Below are 25,809 nucleotides of genomic sequence, written 5' to 3' on the forward strand. Positions count from 1 at the left end.
CTCCCATCTCAATTGTAAAGGCACTTTATCACTATCTAAGTCTTGGCTATATATATACATGACTCCTTGATAATGTGAATTAATTTAACTACATGCAAGCTTTATATACAAGTGAATAAAAATTAGAATTGCATGATGCATCATTCATTTAGGTAGTTGCATTTAGATTAGATTGCATTGCATGGCATTCCACCATTTTAACCTAACATTACTCTTGGACTTAGCATGAGGACATGCTATTGTTTAAGTGTGGGGAGGTTGATAAACCCATATTTTATGATATATTTTATGCTTAGTTTGAGTGATTTATTCAATCCTTCACCCACTTATTCATATTAATTGCATGGTTTTACTTTCCCTTCCCTATTATGTGATGTATGTGAAAAACATGTTTCCTATGCTTAAAAATAATTATTTTGATTACCCTTTATTTCCATTTGATGCCGTGATTAGTGTGTTGAGTAGTTTCAGATCTTCTAAGGCAGGAATGACTTAAAGGATGGAAAGGAAACATACAAAATTGGAAGGAAAGCATAAAACGGAGTTTGTGAAGAAACTGGCAGCCACGCGATCGCATGGACGATGCGGCCGCATGCCAGTGTGAAGAGAGCACGATGCGAACGCGTGACTGACGCTATCGCGCGCCTCGAGCAAAACACATATGACGCGGTCGCATGACTAACGCGACCGCGTGCCAAGGAAAACTCCGAATGACGCGACCGCGTGATCCACGCGGACGCGTGACAGAGGCCACGCACCAGAAATTGCAGAAAACGCTCATAGCGAATTCTGAAGCCCTTTTTGGCCCAAATTCAAGTCCAGAAGGCATAGACCAGAGGTTATGAAGTGGGAGAATGCATCCATTCAGGGAGAGTCTCCACTTTTAGTTAGTTTTCATGATTTAGATTTAGTTTAGAGAGAGGTTCTCTCCTCTCTCTCCTCTCTTTAGGATTAGGATTTAGAATTAGGATTTTATTCGCTTTCAGGATTATCTCTTTATCAAGTTCAATATTCCTTTTCATTATTTTCTCAATTTAATTTATGAATTCTTCTATGTTACAGATTACTCTTTGAATTAATGTTATTTGAGGTATTTCAGTTTATTATTGATCTCTTTTATTTACATTATTGTTATTCCCATCTGAAGACATTTTTATTCCAGTAGATTTACTTTTCTCTTTTTGGTCTTGGTTAAGAAATCAGTAACTCAGGAGTTATCAAACTCAAACATGAATGATAATTGTTATCTTTGTTAATTAAACTGAACTTCAATAATCCCAATCTTTTCTTAGGAAATAAATAGGATTCGAAGATCAAACCAATTAATCCCTTGACCTTCCTTTATCTTAGTAAAGGTTAACAAAGTGGAATTAAGATTCAATTCTCATCATCATTGATAAGGATAACTAGGATAGGACCTCTAATTTCTCATACCTTGCCAAAAGTTTATTTACAGTCATTTATTTAATTTACTTGCCATTTAAATTGCTTGTTTTTCATTTACTTTATTTGCTAATTAAACCATTCGCTCCTCATTCTCAAAACCCCAATTTACAACATCCATAACCAATAATAAGAACATACTTCCCTGTAGTTCCTTGAGAAGACGACCTGAGGTTTGAATACTTCGGTTATCAATTTACTTAGGGGTTTGTTACTTGTGACAACCAAAACATTTGTATGAAAGAACTTTTGAAGGTTTAGAAACTATACTTGCAACGAGGATTTATCCGCAAATTTCTAGACCACACAAAAATTCTCTCATCAGTACCGCCTTATTCAAAGGTTGAGCTGGTATAGGGGGTTCGGGATCATCAGGAAAAGGATGTCCAGGTGCGTCAGGATGTAACCAGGATAAGGGAAAGTCGTAAGGAGCATCGGGGTCAAAATGCGGGCTAGACAGAGGATGTTGAAAAGCTCGATTAGGTAACGCATATCGTCTAATACGAGGCTCCAAACTCATAATGAAGTAACTGTGATGTACCGGATCCTCGTAGACGTAAGAGTCCTCGAACTCATAGAAGATCACGCCCGTCTCCATCTGAGGGGGAGGAAGGGAGAGAAGGGGTAAGAACTGGGGAGTTCTTAGTAGGGTCAGGGTTGTTAGTTACATTCATTTATTCATTTTCAATTAGCAGATGGATAATAGAATACAGTAAAGTAGTAAACAGAAGTTAAAAATAGATAGAAAAATAAAGAACATAACATAAGCAGAAGAATACAAGAAGATAAAGCACAGACATAGCACTCGAGCAAACAAACATAAAGAAATAGATCACACACAAGTAGGAATGCAACAGAGAATGATGCGCAGACAAGAATGATGCATGTCTAGTCCTAGTATAGGTCATGAGCTCATGTGTCGGTTAGCACCTGCATTCCCAACATTTATCTGGTCACGAGTTCACGATTTCCTGGATATGATCTTCCGTTCAAAAAAATGCGCATATAATTATTAGCAGCTCTATTGAGACAGCCTTTGCTTTCTACTCGCAGGAAATATACTCTTGAGAACGGAAAATTGCTGTAGGTATCCTAGTTTCCCTGCAGAAGCTCTTGGGTTGCTTTAAGCAACAGATAATAAACATTATCTCTTGGGTTGCATTAAGCAACAAATAAGCAAACAATATCTCTTGGGTTGCCTCAAGCAACAATTAACTTTTCAATAAGTCCTCTGCTCTTAATCTCTTTACTCTGCTTTGACTTCTCTGTTTAACATGTGTACTTAAAGCTTATGTAAATCTCGATATGAATAGTTAGCCTGTCCCAAGTATAGGTTCATTAAGTCTATATTAAAACAGTTTAACTTTTCATATAGTACCTAACCCTAGTCTACCATCCGTAACTTTTAATATTTCTACTTTAATCACCCTAACTTTCAGAAATTACTCTTAAACACCTTAAACACCAAAATTTTTACTTCCTTGCCCTTTTAAGGATCTAAAGTCTGTTCTTCATTGTTCTTCATCACACTCAAAGTGTTCTTCATGTTCTTCATAAATTCTTCAGATTCTTTCTCTGTTTTTACCCGTTTTTCAGTCTTTTCAGCAACCGATTTTTACTATAATTCATAATAAATTAGCAGCCACTAAAACTCCATCTTTTCTACATGATTTCAACACAAATTGAACCTCAATTTAAGCCTAGGGTTTCATTTTTCCAGCTGCCCCAAGAACATGAACTTTAAAGCTTGAATTTCATCAAATTTCATCAAAATTTCACCAAAATTTCACCAAGAATCAATCATATATGTAACCAATTTTTAGCACAGCCAAAGCATACAACATTCACACAATTCAAACACAAATAATCAAGATTAATTTTGTTACACCCTACCTGGTTTTGCTGCTCCTAATTCAGTTAGACTTTCAGGTGGTCCTTAAGCACTTTTTCCTCCTAAATCACATCAAGAACAACTTTAAATCCAAAAACCCTCAACTAACCAAATCTCACTCAGCAAGTTAGGAAGTGATTTCTAACCTCAGACTTGCTGAAAAGTCACGTTTCTTGGCCCTCAAGTCAAGTTAAGCATGATTCTTAAGGAAGAACATCAAGAAAACACATCTTTAAGCATGTTTCCTTGAAACCGAATCAAAAGAGAGATGGTGCAGCCAACTCACCTTGATTCCAACCTTGATAATTCATATGATCATGTAGAGAAAGAAGAGAGGATCATTTTGGTCAGATTAGAATTTTGATTTGAGTTTTAGTTCAGCATAAATCAAGCTTTGAAGATTTGGAACTAAGAACTTTTCTCTCTTTTTCTCTCTTCCTATTTTCGGCCACAAAGTGAAAATGAGCCAGCTTTGGGGGTTTTGGGGGGTGTAGGGTGAGTTGTGATTGGTTGGCTTGGAGGTGGATTAAAATAATATTAAAATATCTCAGGTGTGTAACTACTAAAACTAGATGTATTGGAACACTTGTAAAAACATCTCTAAAAATTATTTTCTGAGCTACTAGCATAAATGACACTAGTAACATATTTATTATGAGAGTAAAACATGTATAATGAGGCCTTAGCATTGCTAAAGTCATCAGAGAGTGCTGGTGCTAAGCTGCACCAGTAAACTGTGAACCCGGTTAAACCGATTTTCTATTTTTAACTAAAACTGACCAGGTAACCTTATAATATCATTCAAGAAGCTTCTAATACTAATATAATGATAATATTATCCTATTATCTCTCTTCTCTCATGAATCGAGTCTGGTTTGTCAAACTGAGACTATTTACGAAAAAACTGAATCAAAACTCCTAACCGATACGGTTCAAAAACTAGGTTCTTCGTGACTGCGTTATCGAGGTTGCCTCGGAAAAGGTTCTAGCTTAAAGATGACATAATGACAATGAGGATTGAGATACTTGATGATATATCAAAGGTTTTCCCCTTACCGATCTTCCGGAGAAATCTGTACTTTCAGAAAAGATCTCGCGTTCTCGAAAACCGGGGTTGTTACATTCTTCATGTCTGAAAACCGTAGATCAATGTGAAGAAGCCCAGCTTAGCTAACTCCTCCGGCAATGCAGCAACTGTCGTGACCCTCTCTGCTTCAACTCCAATATCTGCTTCTGCTATCCGCACTGACACCTGGAGCGACGAGATATCCGCCAGAGCAGCCTCATTAGACCTCCTGACCTCCCAAAAACAATTCCGCTACGTTACCAACAGTATTTCTACCAACTTCTGCCAACTCTTGTTTATGAATATGTTTAATGAAAGTGTCTTTGTGGATGTGTCTGATAAAAATAATTTTTTTATGGCTGTGTCTAATGGAAGTGTCTTTATATATGTATTTCCGAGATGTGTCTCTTTATACATGTGTTTAAAATATAATAATTAATTATTGTTGGCAATAAATTGGCAGATAGTATATTGGTACCCTATACTTTTCCTCCCAAAAAAGCTCCTGCCTTAAGTGAAAATGGTGGAATCCACTTCAACTTATCCAATTTTAATAAAATTAGTGATTTGTCTAATTTTCAAAAACTACTGTCTAGACTAGATCAAGTTATTTTTGTTCTAAAATTCCAAAACCAAAATGACTTTATTTAGTTAGAAAAATGCTAATCATATGTTAAGTTTTATTTTATTTTTTATTTTTAGAATTTTATAAAAAAATAAAATAAAATAAAAGATAAAATAAAAAATTGAATTATATTGCTTTTATTATTTTTCTTTTTTATTTACAAAATTCTAAAATAAAAACACTAAAAACGAAAACATAAACCAAAACCCATGCTAAGAATGTATTTTTTTTTTGGTGACTAAATAGAAAAAAAAGAAAAAAAAAAGAGACAAAACCAAATTAATTGGCTAGGGTCATATCTAAATCTATTAGATGTTGAAGCTCACTCCATGGTTGGCTCCAATTCGAGTGAATGTCCTCGACAGAAGCAACTGCTTTAGCCATACAATCTGCAACACTATTTGCAGTCCTCTGAATTAAAAGAATAGAGACTCTTCAATTCCAATTCATAACCTCATGTATATGCTTTGCCAAATCCCATTCCGGAATATCCTTACCAAGCATTCTTTGGTTTACCAAGAAAAGAGCTTCTAAACAGTCTGTTTCACAAATAACCTCACGAAATCCACTCTCCCAAGCAAGAAGTAAGCCTCTCCAAATTGCATACAATTCAGCAAAAAGAACACTGCACACTTTGACTTTCCCAGTGCAACCTTTCAACCAACATCCATCAGGATTACGAATGATACAACCAAAACCAGCATAGCCAGAAGGAGGAAACCAACTAGCATCACAATTCAATTTAACAGAATAAACTGGAGGTGGAACCCAATGCAAACAAAGTGAAGGAGGAGACAGAGATTGATAATCACCGAATGAAAAGAAGCCCTACTGGTACGGGAATGATTAAGGTTAACTCCAAGATATCTTCCTAAGTCCAAAGCAAAATGTATTGAAGAAACACTAGTAAAAATATCTCTTCTACGAGCAGTCACATTTTTAGAACAAAAAGCTTTAGACTTTTCAAGATTCACTTTTATGCCAACCAAGCAATTCTTAGCTTCTTGGGTAAACGTGACACTCGGTGGCAAGAGATCTCCTTGCTTCCCAGAAACTACCGCAATGTTATCTCCCGATAAAGTTTCAACAAGTGAAAAAGCTTTAGCAATCTTGGAACCCACAACTTTGTCCCTGAAAGAAACCTTCAAAGGCTTAGAAACCCCTCCCGAAATATGATCCTCCTTTTCCCCTGATGCAATCCCTCCCCCGCTCTCCCCCTTATCTCTTCCGCCGATATTACCGGCTGCCTCACCGTGTTTCACCCTCAAAGTCTCTCCCCCTTATCTCTTTGCTAAGAATGTATTTGATTTACGTTATAATTTTCTGATTTCATTTTCATATTTTCTATTTTTAAAATTTTACTAAAAAATAGCATATTTTCCATTTTCACCTTTTATTTTGAAAACTGGATTGGACCGGTTGGTCGGACCGGTTTAATTGCGAACCGGCAACATTAACGATCCGGTCAGACATATAAAACTCTTGTAGAAAATCGGTGAAAAATCATTGAACCGGACAAGAACCGGTCGGTTGGACCGAACCGGAATCCGCCCGGTTTACACAAAAACGAAAGCTCCTTCGTTTCTTTCTCCCTTTCCCCCTTTCTTTCATTCAGAAAGAAATCACACAACCCCAGCCAAAAAACCCTAGCACTGTAAGCCTACACCACCGCCGCAAGGAGTGGCATACTGCCGCGTCCGTCGCACTCAAAGTTCGCCATCCGTCCGTCTATCTAGCTTCCCTCGTGACCCAAGTCTTCAACCCCTGTTCGCTGTCACCGATCGCGGTTGCTTCCTCGAGCTCGGCGTCCGTCGTCTTTGTCTGCTTAGCCGTGCTTCCGTCGCCGTTTGTTTGCTGTTCACGTTCGCGTCTTCGTTCAGCTGTCGTCTTCGTTCGCGTTCTTCGCCGTTCACGTTCGCTCGGCGTTCACTCGCCGTTCACCGTTCGAGTTCGCATTCGTGTTCGTCTGGAAGCCACGTTGCTCTGCTTCAAACACTGCGACCAACCCGCGCGCTCCACCTAGCCGTCGAACTGCTCTCTTTTGTCGCCGCCGTGAGTTCCCTAAACCCGCCACCAGACAATACACTCACACAATACCAATACTCTGCTTCAAACTCTGCAACTTCTGATTTCTATTACAATAAGTAACTATTTGATTTGGTATTGGTTTGGATTATTTCATAGACTGAATTAAAGTTACAATAGTTATGTTCTCTTCTCTGTCACATTGATATTAAGCTTTGAATTCTCTTATTTTGTTTTTATTTTACCGCACTCAGCATGTTTGATGAAATGCTTTAACCATTTTTCTGGTTGGTTTTATAATTTCTAGCTTTTAGAAACTTAGTAAGTTGATTGCATGTGAAATTAGAATAATTGGATATTAATAATTAGGAAATTTTAGCTGCACAAATAGCATCTTTGCAGAAAACATATTAGCATGATGATTCCACTTGCATTAGCGTTCTTCTAGTAAATTTTAACTGTTATTGTGAATTTGTTAATTTGCTAATTGTTCTTGTGTTGTTGTTCTGTTGTTCTTCTGATACTTTTAATTTTTTTGTTTTTGTTGTGATTTTCTGTTCTTGATTTAAGCTGTGATTGAAGGTTCTTTGGTTTTGGTATTCTTCACTTTCCTGTAAGCTTAGCTTTTAATTCTTTGAGCATACACGGGTCAAATCATTGTTTTCAGCAATGGTGATTTTTAGATTTTTTTTTTGGGTTGCTTTGTTTTAAATGTTCCTATTGTTGTTGTGTTTTTGCTGTGATTTAAATGTTCTTTTGATTTTTTTTTTCTGAATGCCCAGTCAGTACTTGGTTGATTGGTTTTGCTCATTGAATGTATTTGATGATAAATTTTAAATTGCTTACTCTATTACTGCTTTACTGTCTGTTTCTGTAGTTAAATTTTATTAAAGTTTCTTGAATTTGCACTGCCTGTGTTATTGATTCACTGTTCCTTCATTGCTTTTTTTTGTTGTTAATCATTGTGATGAGCTTTGTTAAAATTGGGTTGAAAGCTACTAATCTTTCTTCATTTTTCACTGTTCTAACTTCTGTTCTTATTAAAAGATTTGCAATTGGTGATCTTTTGATTTATTATATGCTTCATGTTTTCATTGTTCTGTTCTTATGAAGAAAAAATTTGCAATTAGTGATTGTATGATTCATGTTTTGATTGTTTTGTTATATAAACAAAATTCTGTTTTCATTGTTTGGTTGCACTGTCCCTGTTCTTGATCTCCGTGGACTTGCTACCCCTCCTCCGTGTTGGATTCTTTTTGTTTCAGGCTTTGTTGTGTTGTGTTTGTTTCGGGCTCTGTTTTGTGTTTATTGTGCAACATTATCATTTTTTGTTTTACTTTTTGACTTAGCTACATTAAGACAATATTCTCTATCTTTAACTTGTGCATTGTAATTCAATCCAGCTATTCTTAATGGAAGTATAATTATGTTAATTGTCCACAAATTTGCAGCAAGTTATTGCATATTTTGGTGATTAATTACATTTAGTTGGTGATATTTTACGTAGGGTTTTAAATTTGAAAGATACTTAGGATGTTTATTTATAATTTATTTATTATTTTATTATGGAACGGTTTTTCCGGTTGAACCTCGGTTAGACCGATTAGACCAGTGAACCAATGAACCAGTGACTAAAACGGTTTGATGACCGGTCCGGTTTTCAGAACCTTACTCTTGACACAACCAACGGTGGAGCCACGATTAAGGGAAGGGGTATATCCAAACCAAAAACCAAAACCATAATCCTCTTTAAGTTCCAACGTTAATGTCATCCATAAACATGAACATACCACTGTTGCACCCCAAAACCAGCACACCTCATCATTCACAGTTGCTCCTCACACAAATCAGGACATGCCAAAGCATGCAAGAATTGAAGCAAGTGCATGCCTTTCTCATCAAAACAGCACAAAACCATGAACCTGTTGTGGCAACAGAGCTTCTCAGGCACTCTGCAACCTCTGATTTTCGTGATATTGACTATGCCCTCTCGTTGTTCGATGAAATGCCTGAACCAGATTGCTTTGCCTGGAACACGTTGATAAGAGCACTTGCTGAAACCCATGATAGGCCACTGCATGCCTTGCTGTTTTTCTGCAATATGGTGTCTGATGGGATGGTGGAACCCAACAGGTTCACCTTCCCTTCTGTGTTGAAGGCTTGTTCAGTGTTGACCAGGTTGGAGGAAGGGAAGCAGGTTCATGGTTTGGTTGTGAAGTTTGGATTTTCTGGTGATGAGTTTGTGGTTAGCAATCTGCTAAGGATGTATGTGATGTGCGGGAATATGGAGGATTCCCATGTTTTGTTTCGCAGGAGTTTTGATGGTGTTGATTATATGAACAAAGTGATGAGGGATAAGAGGAGGGAGGAGGGTATTGTGGTTCTGTGCAATGTGATGGTTGATGGGTATGTGAGAGTTGGGAACCTTACGGCTGCTAGGGAGTTGTTTGACAGGATGCATAAAAGGAGTGTGGTTTCTTGGAATGCAATGATTTCCGGCTATGCACAAAATGGGTATTTTTTGGAGGCCATAGAATTGTTTCATAGGATGCAGATGGAGGATTTGCTCCCGAACCGGGTGACTTTGGTCAGCGTGTTGCCTGCAATTTCACGGCTCGGGGCCATTGAACTGGGGAAATGGGTGCATTTGTATGCAGAGAGGAACAAGATTAAGATTGATGACGCTCTTGGCTCTGCATTAGTTGATATGTATGCAAAGTGTGGGAGCATTGGGAAGGCTGTTCAGGTCTTTGAGAGTCTGCCTAAGAGTAATGTGATAACATGGAATGCTATACTCGGTGGTCTAGCCATGCATGGTAAAGCCAAGGACGTGTTTGATTTTTTTGCGAGGATGGAAAGAAGTGGCATATCCCCTAGTGATGTAACATACATAGCCATCTTGAGTGCTTGTAGCCATGCAGGGTTAGTAGACAAGGGTAGATCATATTTCAATCATATGGTTAATGTGGGGTTTGTGCCTCGGATAGAGCACTATGGATGCATGGTTGATCTCTTGGGACGTGCTGGATATCTAGAAGAAGCCAAAGAACTTATATTGAACATGCCAATAAAATCAGATGATGTCATATGGAAGGCTTTGCTTGGTGCTTGTAAGGTACATAAGAATGTTGAAATTGGAAGGCGTGCAGCAGAGGTTTTAATGCAACTGGCTCCACACGATAGTGGGGCATATGTGGCTATCTCGAACATATATGCCTCATCTGGTGATTGGGATGCAGTTGCAGAAGTGAGGTTGATGATGAAAGACTTGGACATAAGGAAAGACCCTGGATGCAGTTGGATCGAGATTGATGGTGTTATTCATGAGTTTCTTGTTGAAGATGATTCCCATCCTAGTGCCAAAGAAATACACTCAATGTTGGAGGAAATTTCTAACAAATTAAATTTTGAAGGTTATAGGCCAAATACCACACAAGTCTTGCTTAAGATGGATGAGACACATAAAGAAAGTGTGCTGCATTACCACAGTGAGAAGATTGCAGTTGCCTTTGGCTTAATTAGTACAACACCAAAGACCCCACTTCAGATTGTGAAAAACTTGCGAATTTGTGAAGATTGTCATTCCTCCATGAAATTAATATCAAAGATTTACAATCGCAAGATAACTATCAGGGACAGGAAGCGGTTTCACCATTTTGAGCATGGTTCATGTTCTTGTATGGACTACTGGTAGTTGGTCATTCTATGGTGACTGCAACTATAGGTTTTCGATTGTTCTAACTGTTACTAACCTCCTTTGAGTGTCTTTGAAAAGCAAAGCCTCTGTACTGGTGAGTATAGTTGCTAGAATTTGTACATCAAAAGATCCTTTTTATTGTCCATAAAGTAGATGCCTTTTGCACATAACTTGCTCAGACTGATGTAATCTCAAATATATAAACCTCCCAAGTACTATAGTTACTTTTTGTTTTTCAAAATTTAGTTGGCATTTACCGTATAAAATTCTTAAGTTACATTTTAACAAATGATCATTACGGTCATGTGAATGTGCCTTAAAAGTGACTTTGAGAGAACTTTTGTCATAACTGAGCTGTTTTCAAGTACATTCTTGTGCAGAGATTAATAATTTTGGAGGAGAGGTTTTCCAATCAGCATCGAAGGTAATTTCCTTAGAACCACTTTTGAGAGGGGAACACACCTCAAGGTTCCCATCCAAGCTGCAGCTCTACCATTTTTGTCACACCGGTAGTCTGTAGCTCCAATCACTGCTCATGCATAATGTTCCTTATTCATAAAACACTGAAACAAACACCTTCCCTTGATGAAATGCCAAACCATCTTACTCACTCCATTACTTAAACTATTCCATCCATAAGATAAATCCTAATACCTTGGTATTATGGGTAAGAGCAAGTATAGTCTTTATTCTTATTAGTTTCCAAGATAAATCCTAGTTCAAAATTCAATCTAAAAAACCATGACTCCAATGCATTTGATTTACAGCTGCTTGCACAACCCTTATCATGGCTCACTTCAACCAAGTTCCATTGGTAAGTTTTAATTGCTTTTAGCTATGGTTACTTCTTGGGTTTCTGTGATTATTCTACTTGTTTTAATTTCATTGTTGATGTTTAGGCTGCTGGAGATTCCATTGCCATTTTCTCTTCATTGAATATAAGAGCCGCTATTTTGTGAGTCCCTCTTTATCTTTCGTTCCTTTCTCCCCTCCCCTTTCTTTTGATTTTATGGAGCTCGTGATTAACTTTTGTTGTCATATAACAACATGCTTTTCAAATGTTGGATTAGTTCTGCAATTGTCTTCATAAGGAAATTGATATGCTAAAGCTACTCCTAAAAACTACACTAACTAAAGCTAAATATTTTTCTTTTCCATTTTATTCAACATAAAAGATTACATTCTATAGGAACCTAAAAGACCCTAAAACATTCTACTACTAGGACACACCACCTATTCTAGAACATATGCCTATGGCACCTACTACCTTCTTAGAATATTCCTATAATTATCTTTCCCATCATGTCTTTTGCTATAAATCCTTCAGGTTCCTAGTTATACATCTTTCTGAACAGGACTTTGTTCTATGCATTGTTGATTGTTCCTCAATTGTCTTGACCAGTAGTTTCTCATGTTTGAAATCCCATCTCTCCTTTGACTATGGGCTTCATAACTGTCTTGCAATATCTTGTTTGCAGTTTTCCCTATAATCTGGAAGGTGTTGCCTTGCTCCAAAAATGCTGGTTTTAAAACTGAACATGATATTCTTTTATATATTTATTATTAGAATGTTTTTAATGACCTGTCAGTGTAAACAGTTTTAGACGTACATTCAACTAGGTAATGCTACGTCAGCAAAATAACTACCTTTTACATTGACCTCGTGAATGGTTATCCAAATTATATCATATAATGTATTTAAAACAAAAAGCAAGTAAAAGCTCATTACTCAGGTAATATGGACAAAGGTTAGGAATTGCATCATGTGGTATGTTGTGAACATTCTAACATATACGCAAAATATTAGTCATAAATAAGTTACCCGTATAAAATACATATTTGAAACATAAAATATATATTGGAAATGTATAAAACAACACATGTAAATATATACAAATACACGGTAATTGATTTTTGTTGTGTACAAAGCATTTTTTAATCTCTTTAATACTTCTTCTTTGGAAAGATTTTTGTTCTTTGGCCAGTGTCATCTTTTTTGTTCAATTACAGCAGACCGCATTTAATTTTAGCCAATTATATAATGATCTGGTACATTTTCTTTCAGATTGATCCCATTGATTGGCCACTAAATTGAATTTTTTTTATCTTTCTTTTTAGAATGGCATGGTAAAGACTAAAGACACACACATTTGATATTATAAAAGCGATTTTGTTATTTATCAAAATATTTTCTGATAAATTAGTGCTAGATTTGGGAGAGTGCTTTATTTTTGTTACTTGGGATCAGAGACTTAGGGTAGCTAATATGAGAAGACTACATGAGGAGGAAAAGGGAACAAATTATGGACTGATTCTATTTTTAATCTGTGGTATATTTATTGGATTATGTTTTTGTGATGTCAGGCATATTCTCAGATACTTTTGTGTCTTTGGTACTGCTATCTGCATCAGTTCTTTAAGCAGTGAACCTCTGATTCTTACCCCACGTTTTGGGATTGGTTTTCTTTTAGTTAATGATAAAAAATCTTACTTCTGTTTAAATATAAATTCTATATTTTGAGGGTGAATTTGGTTCATAATTACTGGTCTATAATAATCTTGATTATCTTCCCATTGCATCATTGAAAAGTGGTTCATAATTACTATGCATCGTTGAAAACTGGTAGGGGCATTCATAATCCAAAGGCATCTTTCGGCATGCAAATTTGCCAAAAGGATAACTGAGTATTTTTCTTTTGATTCTCTGGAGCTATGTAAATCTGGTTATGACCAAAATAACCATAAAAAAAACAATATTATGCATAACAAACCTGTAATTCTTTCCAATATTTGGTCAATAAAGAAAGTGAAAATGATTTCTCTTTATTGCATCATTTAATTTTCTTTAGTCAATGAACCTACATCATCCTCATCATCTACTTGTTTTGTTTGGAATGAGTTCATTGTAATTATTTTTAACCACACTGATTCCTCTCTTTGTTGGTACAAACTGCACAGGTCTAACCTTGACAACATGTTTTTACTACATTCTTCACTGTTGGGGTTGAACATGTATTTTGTAGTTGCCTTTCATAAAACTTGTGTACAGAGGGTGGGACTAATTTCCTGTAAATCAGAATTTTTCCATCCAATAGCATCTTTGTGGCCCTTCAAAACTCTAAGCAGCTTTCCTTCTTCCAAGTCACTTAAAAATGTACGGAGTATAACATGAAGATTTTTTTTCCCATGAAAGATAAATTTAAGTGACTAGGAATCTATTTCAATTCTACCTTTGGTGGCTCCTCCTTCACTGAAGGAGAATTATCGTCAAGGTTTAAATTATCATAGCAAGGTGTGGACACTAGTGGTTGAGCTTCACGAAGTTGTTACAGACTTCTCAGTTTCTTCCACACATTATTGTTAACCAAATAAGCTTTCGATGCAGTACCATAAGATGATACTTTAATTTGAAAGAAGTATTTACTCATTTATCCATAGCTTGCACTCTAAAACATTGTTGAGTTTAAAGAAAAATAACAATAAATTGATGAGGACAAACATTAGTGGTTGGGTTGAAAGCCCAAAAATGTGAGTAATGTATGTGTTCATTGTGCAGAAAAATAAAATGTTCAAAAACTAGTCCAAAGCTTTCTTGACAGCACTTGTTCCCTTCTTTGGCCCGTAATTAAGTGTTCAACTCTCTAAACAAGCAATTACTTTTCTCTTATGACCATAACCCATGTGATTAACTTTAAATCAAGGAGAAAAATATGTTTTACAAGTAAGTAAAAAGGTATGTTCAGATTAGGTTTAAGCAAAGTGAAAAAAGGTGGATCACCAAACTTATGCACCAAAAGGAAAAAAGAGGAAAAAGTCAAAGATTGAATCACTCTAACTTGTTGAAGCTATCATCTTTTAACTGCACATTTTTGGGCAAGAAAAAAAAATAGAAGTTTTACTTTGTTATAAATCAAAGGTCATAATTGAAATTTGGAGCTAAGAATGGATCAATAGTTCAAAATTTTGAAGTGTAAGAAAAAGGAAAAAAGAGAAGCAACTAGGTAAAGATTCAAGCCAATACTATAATCCATGAAATGATTGCTGTTGTCTCATCTTTTATCTGCGTCTCTGATATGATTTATGGGAAAGAAGAACAAAGTCAAAGGTGTTCAACCAAGCTCAAGTTTTAGAAGCTATAAGAGTAAACGGCTAAAAATTGAAATAGAGTTAGCACACTATTTGGGTCTTCATAGTTTTCTAGCTATACCTTCTTCTCCTTCATGATTTTACATTGAATTTTCTATTCTTCAGTTTTATCCTTCTTTGTGTTTTTAATCAATGGAAAAATTAAATATGTAAGATATTAGTCAAAGCCATTGAGAGAAAATGCAAGAAAGTAATCATGGAAAAAAGTCAGAAAATTATTTCGATCTCTTTTGTATGTATTGTTTTGTATTTATGATACTAAGAGGATTCTCTTATTAAGTTGGGTGAGTACTTAGATGTTGAAAGTTTAAGAATGAATCTAGCTAAATCAAGCTTAGTTATAAGTTTGATTTGTTCTTGATAGGATTAAGTTGAATAATTGGAAATTGATGTTTGTAAATCTTTGAAAAGATAGTAAAAATTCTACTATAGTTGTGGTGGAAACTGGATGTAAATCACATTCTACATGATGGTTAAACCAGAATATATGGCTTTGTCATTTAGTCTTCTCTGTTCTGTTTCTGTTTTCTTTTGATATGAAACAAAATGAAATTGTCTCTCGCATAATCAATCTTGCAGACGTGATAGCAACTCAGTGTATTCAAAAGTAACTTGTTTGTTTTGTTACCGATCAATCGTCAAGAAACAAAACTAAATTGTGCTTGCATAACCAATATTTTAGACTTAACAGCAACTCTGATTTAAATCTAGTTTAAAGTTAAAGTGTACAAATTAGGGGTGTGCATGGTTCAGTTTTTTCATAAACTGAACTGAAACTGCACTAAACCATTTTAAATGGTGTAAAAATTGAACCAAACTGCTTTGTCACATAAGAAATTGGTTTTAAACCAGTTTATAATACAATGCACCAGTTTAAATCAGTTCATAAAAATAAAACTGGTTTTAATTAAAAAAAAAACCAATTTAAACTGGTTTCTCCCTTTTCCTCTCTCTCTCCCCCCTTTCTTTCTTTCTCTCTCTCTCTCTCTCTCTCTATCTATCTATCTATCTATCTCCCTTTTGCTTTCTCTCTCCCCTCTCTCCCCCTCTCTCTCTCTAAATCCTATATAAGTATTTATCCGTCCACACAAAAAAATTTATCATACATAACATTTGATTAATGAAAATTTCACTCCCTTTTACTCCCAAACCAAGCAGGCACCAAGAGATAACCAACATTATCACATTTTTTTTCAAGTATAACGTAAATACTCAAGTTTTTATATGTGAATCTAATTCTTTAATCAAATAATTTGGATATAAAAAGGAAAAATACTAGCACCCAACGCAATAATAATTACAAATTGATGTCAATTATGTGTAATTTTATATTATAAAATCAAGAGATAAACTTGCATACACATTGGTTGCAAAGTTAATCAATGGTTGCAATAAGTAATTTGGGTACCAAAACATGCCTTTTATGCCTTCAGGGTCAGCTTCAAAACTTAAATTCCGGTAGAAATTCACAGCTGCACTGCATTCAACATTCAAAACATGATATAATATGACACTAACCTAAATGAAGTTAAAATAAACTAATTCAATTCTAACACAATTTTGGCCCATTACAATATTCTAATCATCTTTAAAAGAAACAAGCGTACCAACATTTGTTGAAGAATTTTTTCCTACATAAAAAAAATATCTCATCAATTATAGAAAACTAACAATTAGTAACAAACAAGCAATAAGAAAAAAAAAGTATATTACGTTGTTCATCTTTTTCAATCTCTTCAAAATTTTCAATTAATCTAAAAGGTCTTTTATTACCCAATCTTGAGTGCATACAAGAGCTTCCACCATATATGGTGTCAAGGAGCTCCGATAAGGGTCAATAATCCTTCCTCCTGTACTAAATGCACTCTCAGAAGCAACTGTAGAAACCGGTATGGCTAAAATTTCTCGAGTCATACGTGCAAGAATAGAAAATCAGGTTGAATTTTCCTTCCACCAACCCAAAATATCCAACTCTGCTGACTTGTATCTAGGCTCACAATCTTCTTTCAGATATTTGTCAAGTTCAGATTTAGCATCTGAATCATGTCCAGTTGACTGCAAATAAATATTCAGGATATCATCTTCATTATCTTCATTGATCATTGTATCTTGATTACTTTGAGATTCATCTTCTTTGCCTTGGTAGTGATTTGATGCACGGAAAACTTGTCTCATACAAATTTTCTTCGGTAAGTGTACCGAATTTGTCGTCAAGTAAAAATGCACAATAGAGTGAGGTCGATTCCCACAAGGATTGATTGATCAAGCAACTTTAATTAGAGGAATGTTCTAGTTGAGCGAATCCAGGATTTGAGTTTAGAATTGCAGAAAATAAAATGGCGGGAAGGTAAATGACAGAAAAAGTAAATGCTAGAATTAAAGAACTGAAAGTAAATTACTGAAGTAAATTGCACTTGCCAACCTTCGAGAACGTTAGTGACACTTAACATTGTCACTAACGTTCCAATGTGCCCCTTAGCTCCCACGTTAGAGTTCACGTTAACTAGGTTAACGTGGCTTCTAACGTGGCCATGCTAGCCATCTCCAACGTTAGTAACAAAGTTGAGTGTCACTAACGTTGGCTCAACATTCCCTTATCCACGTTAGCTTCCACGTTAACTATGACAATGTTTAGTGTCACTAACGTTGTCGACCACCTTGTTTCCTCACGTTAGCTTCCACGTTAACTAGGTTAACGTGGGAGTTAACGTGGCCTAGTGTGACTTGGCCAACGTTAGTGATAATGTTAAGTGTCACTAACCTTGGCTCCATTTCCTTTCTTCCACGTTAGAGTTCACGTTAACTTAGTTAACATGACTCTTAACATGGGCAATGATGGCTTCGAGAGCATTATTGGCAATCACTTTTCTCATTAACTTTGCAAGTTACTCTCATTCCACGTTAGTGTTAACGTTAGTGTAACTAACGTAGCCCCTAATGTGGTTCTTCTTTGCTTCCTTTGTCCTGAAATTAAGCAATAAAGTGCATCAAAGTTCTAGTCCAAGTCATGGAAAATGCAACATCCAATTTGTCCTTAAATTCACACAAAATCCTCATGAAATCATGTAAAGTGCACAATGTATGCTTGAATCAAGAGGTAAGTGAATATCTACCTAAAAATAGCTTATTTCCTAAGGAAATGCATGAAACTACCCTAAAAACAGTAAAGAAAAGGTCAGTGAAACTGGCCAAAATGCCCTGGCATCACAATACCAAACTTAAAGCTTGCTTGTCCCTAAGCAAGTACTGGAACAAGAGAATGATGAATGGAATGCCAAGAGAAATGAGTCATTCTTGTGGAAGTCATGTCCCTGGTTTTATGGTGGTTTCATGCATAGCAACTTAGGTTCATTCCTGGCTTTCAGACCTTTATCATGTCCTAGAATACTCACTGTGATTGCATCCCATGAAACTTTTATTTATTGATCCTTTTGTTGTTATTTCAGGACTTATTTGTGTTCTTAGGCTAAGTGTTCTCTAAAGGGGCAACTCTTTAAAATAAGCTTTCAGCCAACACTCCCGAACCAGTTGGTTCAAGGTGCTAGGTGTTGAAGCACCCCTAAGGACTTACTTGCTCAAGTCTTTTTCCCATACATACACACCACAGACATATAGTTTATTTATTTTCTTTTCTTGAGACCTTGGTGTCCAGCACCTCTTTGGGTTACTAAATGCTCTGTAGTGAGGGTTACTCTTGATAGTGGACTTTCAGCTGATAATCCCGAGTTAGTTAACCTACTCTACTCTGGTCTCTTAAAAACACTCATTCTCTTTTCATTTGATTCAAAGGGACAGGCATACAAGTAAGTAAGGAGATGATGTAGTAACATAAAGACTAGCAAACATAGACCTATTCAGAAAGAAAACTTTAAAGACAGAATTTAAAAAGTTCAACTAACAGGGAAGCATGTTCTATTTCATACAAGATCTTCCTTATTTAAAGCATAGAAAAAGATGGACCAAAGAAGGAACTCCACCACCTTTTACTCTTGTGGATGTCCATGCTCTCCTTCTTGCTTGTCCTCCTGGTGTTTTTCTTGATTGCTTGTGCTCCCACTTTCCTTGCCTTTTCCAAGAAGCTTCTTCCAGAAACCACCATCTTCCATCTTCTTCTTGAGTGTTTCTTTCTGCTGTTTCACCTTCCTCTCTTCTTGTTCTACAAAATCTTTTTGGACCTCATCATATGTGGGATGGCATAGTGTAGATGATGCATATTACTGGACATGTAGTTCAACTTGGCTTGAGTGTTGACGTTGAACTCCTCCCTATGTAGTTGCCGTCTTTCATTAAGTACAGTGAACTCATTGAATGCTTTCATCTGGGCTATTTGTCGCTGATTGAGTTCCTGCAAATGCTTATCTTGACGTTCTTGCCTCTCAGTAACTTGGTGGATGGTTTGAGTGAGCTGGGAGTATTGTTCCTGTTGCTGCTCCATTTGTTGTTTCTGCCACTCTTCTTGTTGGCTCATCCGGTTTAGTATTTGCTCTTGTCTTTCCATATGTCTCATCCCCAAATCTTCAATAGCTCTTAGAAGGTGATTCATATTCAAGTCGGCTGGGTAAGGATGCTCTCCTTGTTGATATTCTTCCTGATGAGACTCTTCTTGGTGAGCTCCTTCTTTTGCTTTTAGTTTCCCTATTTGTGGCCTTCTTTGTTGCTGAACAGGTGTAATATAGGCCATACGCTGGGTTGTCATTAGCCTCCCAGGGTTCACCCAGTCTGGATTGCTATCCTCAAAGACCACCTTGGCCTTTGTGCACAATCGGATAATGGTGCTGGGGTACCAAAGCCTGGCACCTGATTCAAGCTTCTCAGCTGAATCTTGAATTCCCTCAGCTATAAGTTCATGCACATTGATTTCTCCACCTTGTACTAGACAATGTACCATAGTTGCTCGATTAATATTTACCTCTGAATTATTTGCAGCTGGGAGAATAGATCGCCTCACGAGTTCAAACCACCCCTTGGCTTCTGGGCTAAGGTCTCCCCTCTTGATGAACCGGGGTCTCCCATCTCCATACCTCTCCCAGTCAGCTGCTATAACACAGATGTCAGTCACGATCTCAGTGAGCTCATCATTGTCTTGGCTTTTACTTATCCTTGCATGATAGCTGGGCTCATCAAAATGTGGTGATTTCAGGTGAAGAGTTCTTATTATAGCATTTGGGCTGAAGTCCACCTTCTTTCCTCTTACATAGCTTTTGAAGGTTGGGGCCCCGGTTTTGTCTTCTCTGACCACATTTGCGTAGAACTCTTTGATGAGGTTTGCATTGATCTTCCCCTCTCGATTGGTGAGCATTTGCCACCCTCTTTCTTCAATCTTCTCCCGAATCTGTGGGCAGTCGTCTTCATTGATTTGGAAGGTTAACTCGGGCAGTATCTTTTTGAGCTTTATCCGCTCAAATTCTCGTTCATAGAAGGTAGTCTTGAATCTCTTCTCGTCGAAAGGAATGTTCTCCATTGGTTCCTTCCTCTTCTGCCTCTTGGAGCTTGATGATGCCATGAATGAAGTTAATGCGAAAAGGGTGTAGTGAAGGGAAGAAATGTGGGATTTAGAGAGTGGGAAATTGAAGAACTAGTTGCTGGAAAGTGAAGTGCAAGGGATATGAATTTCGAATGTGGAGATGGTGCGGATTGGATCCACTTATATAGAGAAGTGATGAAGAGATGAAAGGTGTGGATTGATGGGGTTGGTGTATGATGAATGGATGGGGTTTTGTATGGAGTAAGCACGAGGATTACCAACTTTATGATGGAGTTGGTTCAGTTTTCAAGTTTGTTCTTCCTCCAATGTTGCATGGCAACCATTCCCAATGTATTCCCCCTTGAGGCACGTGTGTAGTACCCTCTTCATGAAGTGGCCGAACCTTTCTCATTAAATTGTCCAATCAATCTCCTTTAATGCTCCTTTCCTTTCCCTATAAAGATCAAATAAGAAAAGTAAGAAATATCATAAAAAAATCAATTTAAATTTTTACGGCTAGAATAATAAAGAGAAGAAAAGATTTTGTTTATTCATGAACTCCAACTAACTAACTAACTGTGTATCCTTATATGCACATTGGTGACACCATGGGGTGACACCAAACTTAGTTTGGAGCACTATGATGAAAAGTTCTGTTCAAAGCTCCAAGACTAGCATGCTCTCAGTTGCATTCATGCTTTCTTGGCACGCTTTGAACACCAAACTTGTTCTTCACTATATACTGCAATATAAGGACTTTACCAAGTTTTTGTCAAGTTTGGGTTGGAATTCATGAATATTGACTTATTCACTAGTAAAAGCTAATAAAACATGGGTTGCCTCCCATGAAGCGCTTCTTTAGCGTCACTAGCTTGACGTTTCTCCTTCATCAGGGAGGTTGATAATGCTTCAAGTCCTCCCCTCTTGCCTTGGACTTATATCCATTGGTTGTATCAATGATCTCTACATGTTCCAAGGAGAGAACTCTGTTGATAGTGAAAATCTTAGGTAACTAAGATGGTACAGTGGGGAGATTAGGGGGGATATCTGGGAAGTAAGCTGAGATCACTTTATCTCCTGGAGAAAAGTCTTCCGTAGGGATCTTCTTGTTCCTCCACCCCCTTGGTATTTTCTTCTTTGTCCCTTTTGATGCTGCCTTGTTCTTGGCGACTTCTTCTTCTAAGGGAATTTTGTTGTTGTCTTCACATGCCTCTGGTGGTTTAGGTTCCTCCAGCTTCTCCTTGAGTTGTGACAATTGCTGTTTGCCTTGTTCATCATTCAGTGGGGTTCTCAGATGTGTTGGTTGTTCTTCAGTGCTTGTTTCCTCTGTCAGCATCTCATTATGATCATTGCTTGGTTCTTTGTTTTCTTGGTCTGCTTCTTGTGAGAGTTTGAAGACATTAAAGCTGAGTCGTTCATCATGGATCCTCAATGTTAGCTCCCCTCGCTCCACATCTATGAGTGCTCTGGCTGTAGCTAGGAATGGTCTTCCCAATATGATTGGGTGAGTGTGACTCTCTTCCATGTCCAAGATGACAAAGTCTGTCGGAAGAAAGTATTTCCCCACCTTTAACAACACGTTTTCCACCATATCACTTATAGTGACCATCTTGCAATCTTTCCATCTTACTTTCTTTGTTTCACCTCTCGGATTCTTCTCTGTGTCACTTGGGAATCCATCTGTGAGTTTGGGAATTTGCTCAGAGAGATACCCCACTTGAGATTCCAACCTCTTGATTGTGTCTCCCTGGTTCTTGAAACTGGCTCGCACTTCCTCCTTGAACACCTTGTTGTATCGAATCTCCTTGCTTATGCCTTCAAGTAGATTCTCAATCCTTGAGATTCTTTCATCAAATGATGATAGGTCAGGCTGAGGAGGGTCATTCTGGCCTTGATATGAATGTGGAGAGGTGTTGTTATGGGGGTGTTGATATGGTCTAGATGTGAAGTGTTGGTGGGCTGCATTGTTTGGATTTGGGCGTCTTTGATCAAGGCTTTGGTCTTGTTGATTTTCCCACCCAAAGTTTGGGTGATTCCTCCATCCAGGGTTGTAGGTCTTGGAGTATGGATCATGGTTTTGCCTAGGTGAATTCCCAATGTAGTTGGCTTGCTCCTGACTACCCTCTGCTTCTTCATTCACTCCTTCTTGGGTTGTTGATGAAGTGGAGATTGCTGCTACGTGGTTCCTCTCCATCTTCTTGGTGAGGTCAGCCAGCTGCTGGGTAATGAGCTTGTTTTGGGCCAGCAGAGCATCTACATTGTTTAGCTCCATTACTCCTCTTGTGTTCCCTCTTTCGGAAGCATAGAAATAGTCGTTCTCTGCTACTGTTTCAATGACATCTATGGCCTCCTCAATGGTCTTCTTCTTGTTCAAAGATCCTCCGGATGAATGGGCTACGGCCTTCTTTGACTCATAAGAGAGCCCTTCATAGAAAATGTGCAGCTGCACCCATTCATTGAACATATCTGGTGGGCACCTCCTTGTTAGGTCTTTAAACCTCTCCCATGCTTTATATAGAGTCTCACCATCTTGTTGCCTAAAAGTTTGGACCTCAGCTCTCAGCCTATTGATTCGTTGAGGAGGGTAAAATCTTGCTAAGAATTTGTTCACCACATCTTCCCAAGTTGTCAAGCTCTCCCTTGGGAAAGACTCTAGCCACTTGGCTGCCTTATCCTTGAGTGAGAATGGAAATAAGAGCAGTCTATAGGAGTCAGGATGAACACCATTAGACTTCACTGTGTCACATATTCTCAGGAAGGTGGTTAGATGTTGATTGGGGTTCTCTTGGACACTTCCTCCGAACGAACGGTTGTTCTGAACAAGGGTGATGAGCTGTGGTTTTAGTTCAAAATTGTTGGCATGGATGGTTGGCTTTTGAATGCTACTTCCACAGTTTCCTGGGTTTGGATTGATGTAAGAGCCTAAAACTCTTCTATCTTCCCCAGCATGATTTGCTCGACCTCTTCCGCCATGGTTGTGAGTCTCTTCTTCGTGATGGTTTTCCATGTTATCTTCTATGTTTGGTTCAAAGTATTCCTCAAAGTGTTCCTCCTCTTCTTCAGCACCAACTACACGTTTTTCTCTTGCCTCCCTCCTTAATCTAAGGAAGGTTCTCTCAGGTTCAGAATCAAAGGAAGTTGAAGCCCCGCTTCTTCTCCCTATCATACAACCAACAAGTACAAGCAAAGAGAATAGGTACAGAAAGTATATCTGTCAGAATTACTGTTAGTGTGAGTGATGCAATATATCAAAAAGTTAGTGGGTTAGTGAGATGAATGGTAAATAACAAAGAAAAAGTAGGGGGAAGGGAAGAAATTAACTAAAACAGGAAGTAAATGATCAAACAGAAAATTAAATCAAACAAAAATAAAATGCTCAATCAAGTTATCCTCCAATCTAATCATTGTTGATGCACAATCAATCCCCGGCAACGGCGCCATAAACTTGATGCACGGAAAACTTGTCTCATGAATGAAAACTACAATTGATCCATTGAATTACAACAGAGCTCCCTAACCCAATGAAAGGGGTTTAGTTGTTCATAGCTCTAGAAAATAAAAACAAAGATGGAGAATACATGATGATACTAGAAGTGCAGAGAAAGTAAATACAGAGAGTAATTCTATGCCCAGAGGCTTCTTATATTTTCCAACTTCCTAAATAATTCAAAGCTACTCCTATATATACTACTCTTCTACTCTTCTAGTTGGTTCTTCAAGTCTTGGGTCTGGGCCTTTGGATCTTGAGTTTGAATCATGGTGGCATGTGTGGGCTCCTTCCAACGTTAGTGACAATGTTGGGTGTCACTAACGTTGGCGTCACCTCCCTTCTTCACGTTAACTTCCACGTTAACTTAGTTAACGTGGGAGTTAACGTGGCTTATTGGGGCTTGTGTGGGTTCCTTCCAACGTTAGTGACAATGTTTAGTGTCACTAACATTGTCGACCACCTTGTTTCCTCACGTTAGCTTTCACGTTAACTAGGTTAACGTGGGAGTTAACGTGGCCTAGTGTGACTTGGCCAACGTTAGTGATAATGTTGAATGTCAGTAACGTTGGCTTCCCCCCTTTCTTCTTAACGTTAGAGGCCACGTTAACTAAGTTAACGTGGTGACTAATGTGGCCACTTATGAGTTTGGTCCAACGTTAGTGATAATGTTAAGTGTCACTAACGTTGGCTCCATTTCCTTTCTTCCACGTTAGAGTTCACGTTAACTTAGTTAACGTGACTCTTAACGTGGGCAATAATGGCTTCGAGAGCGTTATTGGCAATCACTTTTCTCATTAACTTTGCAAGTTACTCTCATTCTACGTTAGTGTTAACGTTAGTGTAACTAATGTAGCCACTAATGTGGTTCTTCTTTGCTTCCTTTGTCCTGAAATCAAGCAATAAAGTGCATGAAAGTTCTAGTCCAAGTCATGGGAAATGCAACATCCAATTTGTCCTTAAATTCATGCAAAATCCTCATGAAATCATGTAAAGTGCACAATGTATGCTTGAATCAAGCGGTAAGTGAATATCTACCCAAAACTAGCTTATTTCCTAAGGAATGCATGAAACTACCCTAAAAACAGTAAAGAAAAGGTCAGTGAAACTGGCCAAAATGTCCTGGCATCATGATTATAAAGGGAATTCAAGCAAGTAGACAATTTTGACTTGAGTTCTCTTCCCTTTTCAACACCAAATGACTCATCCAAAATCCAATTTACAAAATCCAACTTGTGACATGGATCAAGCACAATTGCAGTTAACAACATGTTAATGACATTTGGAGTTCCCCAATACTTATCATATTTCCTTTGCATCTTAGACGCCATTAATCTTATGCTCAAATCAGTATTTTCACAATGCAACTTGATTTTTCTTCCGATGCTAAAGATTTCTTTCATGTATTTATTACTAGTGACATACAAACTCCTAGAAATGCGCAATATAGCTTCATAAAATATTTTCAAGAATGGTAAAATTGACTCCGCATAAGTCCAATCATCATCTGTAGGCACACCATAAGATTTGCTCAGCTCATTAATATATTTATCATCTTGCAATTCAAGCAAATCAAATGCCGCTCGAAGCTTCAATGCTGCCTCCAACATTAAATATGTCGAATTCCACCGAGTTTCGACATCCAAAGAAACAAGCCCTTTATAATTGATGCTCTCCCGCTCAATGCACGCTTTGAAGCTTTCACATCTCATAGGAGATGACTTGACATATTTTACTGCATTGCGAATTCTTGTAATTGAATAATCAATCTCTTTCAAGCCATCTTTCACTATCAAATTCAGGATATGAGCACAACAACGCATATGAAGATAGTCCCCCTTTAAAATAAGACTATTCCATGCATTTAATCTCTTTTTCAAGTATAAAATTACACCATCATTAGAAGTTGCGTTATCAATCGTTACAGTAAAAACTTGATGCAATTTCCAAGCATCCAAACAACCT

The 25,809-nt window shown here is 37.4% G+C and overlaps 1 protein-coding gene and 2 long non-coding RNA genes across 7 annotated transcripts in view; 2 read left to right on the forward strand and 1 right to left on the reverse strand.

Annotated features, from left to right (window-relative positions):
• LOC110267406 overlaps window positions 1-8,708 on the reverse strand; it is a 15,130-nt gene extending 6,422 nt beyond the window's left edge. Inside the window, exons 1-2 of the long non-coding RNA XR_002354967.1 lie at window positions 8,050-8,708; window positions 7,913-7,915 (exon numbers count right to left, since the gene is read on the reverse strand). This is a non-coding gene — a long non-coding RNA (uncharacterized LOC110267406). The remainder of the gene's footprint in view (window positions 1-7,912; window positions 7,916-8,049) is intronic.
• The window catches only part of LOC110267407, a 21,735-nt gene extending 6,755 nt beyond the window's left edge, over window positions 1-14,980 (forward strand). The window contains exons 2-3 of the long non-coding RNA XR_002354968.1: window positions 8,023-8,026; window positions 14,568-14,980. This is a non-coding gene — a long non-coding RNA (uncharacterized LOC110267407). The remainder of the gene's footprint in view (window positions 1-8,022; window positions 8,027-14,567) is intronic.
• Window positions 6,513-13,568, forward strand: LOC107622490 (pentatricopeptide repeat-containing protein At5g48910). Of its 5 annotated transcripts, none has more exons than XM_016324412.2 (6): window positions 6,513-7,077; window positions 8,715-10,841; window positions 11,128-11,414; window positions 11,515-11,561; window positions 11,647-11,702; window positions 12,226-12,776. In XM_016324412.2, exon 2 carries the CDS (start codon window positions 8,816-8,818, stop codon window positions 10,742-10,744), a length of 1,929 nt encoding a protein of 642 aa, XP_016179898.1. In that variant the 5' UTR covers window positions 6,513-7,077; window positions 8,715-8,815; the 3' UTR covers window positions 10,745-10,841; window positions 11,128-11,414; window positions 11,515-11,561; window positions 11,647-11,702; window positions 12,226-12,776. The 5 variants fall into 5 exon arrangements, with proteins under 5 accessions (XP_016179898.1, XP_016179900.1, XP_020968573.1 ...); XM_016324414.2 differs by having other exon boundaries at window positions 11,128-11,171; XM_021112914.1 differs by lacking the exon at window positions 12,226-12,776 and adding an exon at window positions 12,866-13,568 and having other exon boundaries at window positions 8,715-11,414.

The sequence above is a fragment of the Arachis ipaensis genome, chromosome B10 (genome assembly GCF_000816755.2).
Source record: "Arachis ipaensis cultivar K30076 chromosome B10, Araip1.1, whole genome shotgun sequence".
NCBI classification, from domain to species: domain Eukaryota; kingdom Viridiplantae; phylum Streptophyta; class Magnoliopsida; order Fabales; family Fabaceae; genus Arachis; species Arachis ipaensis.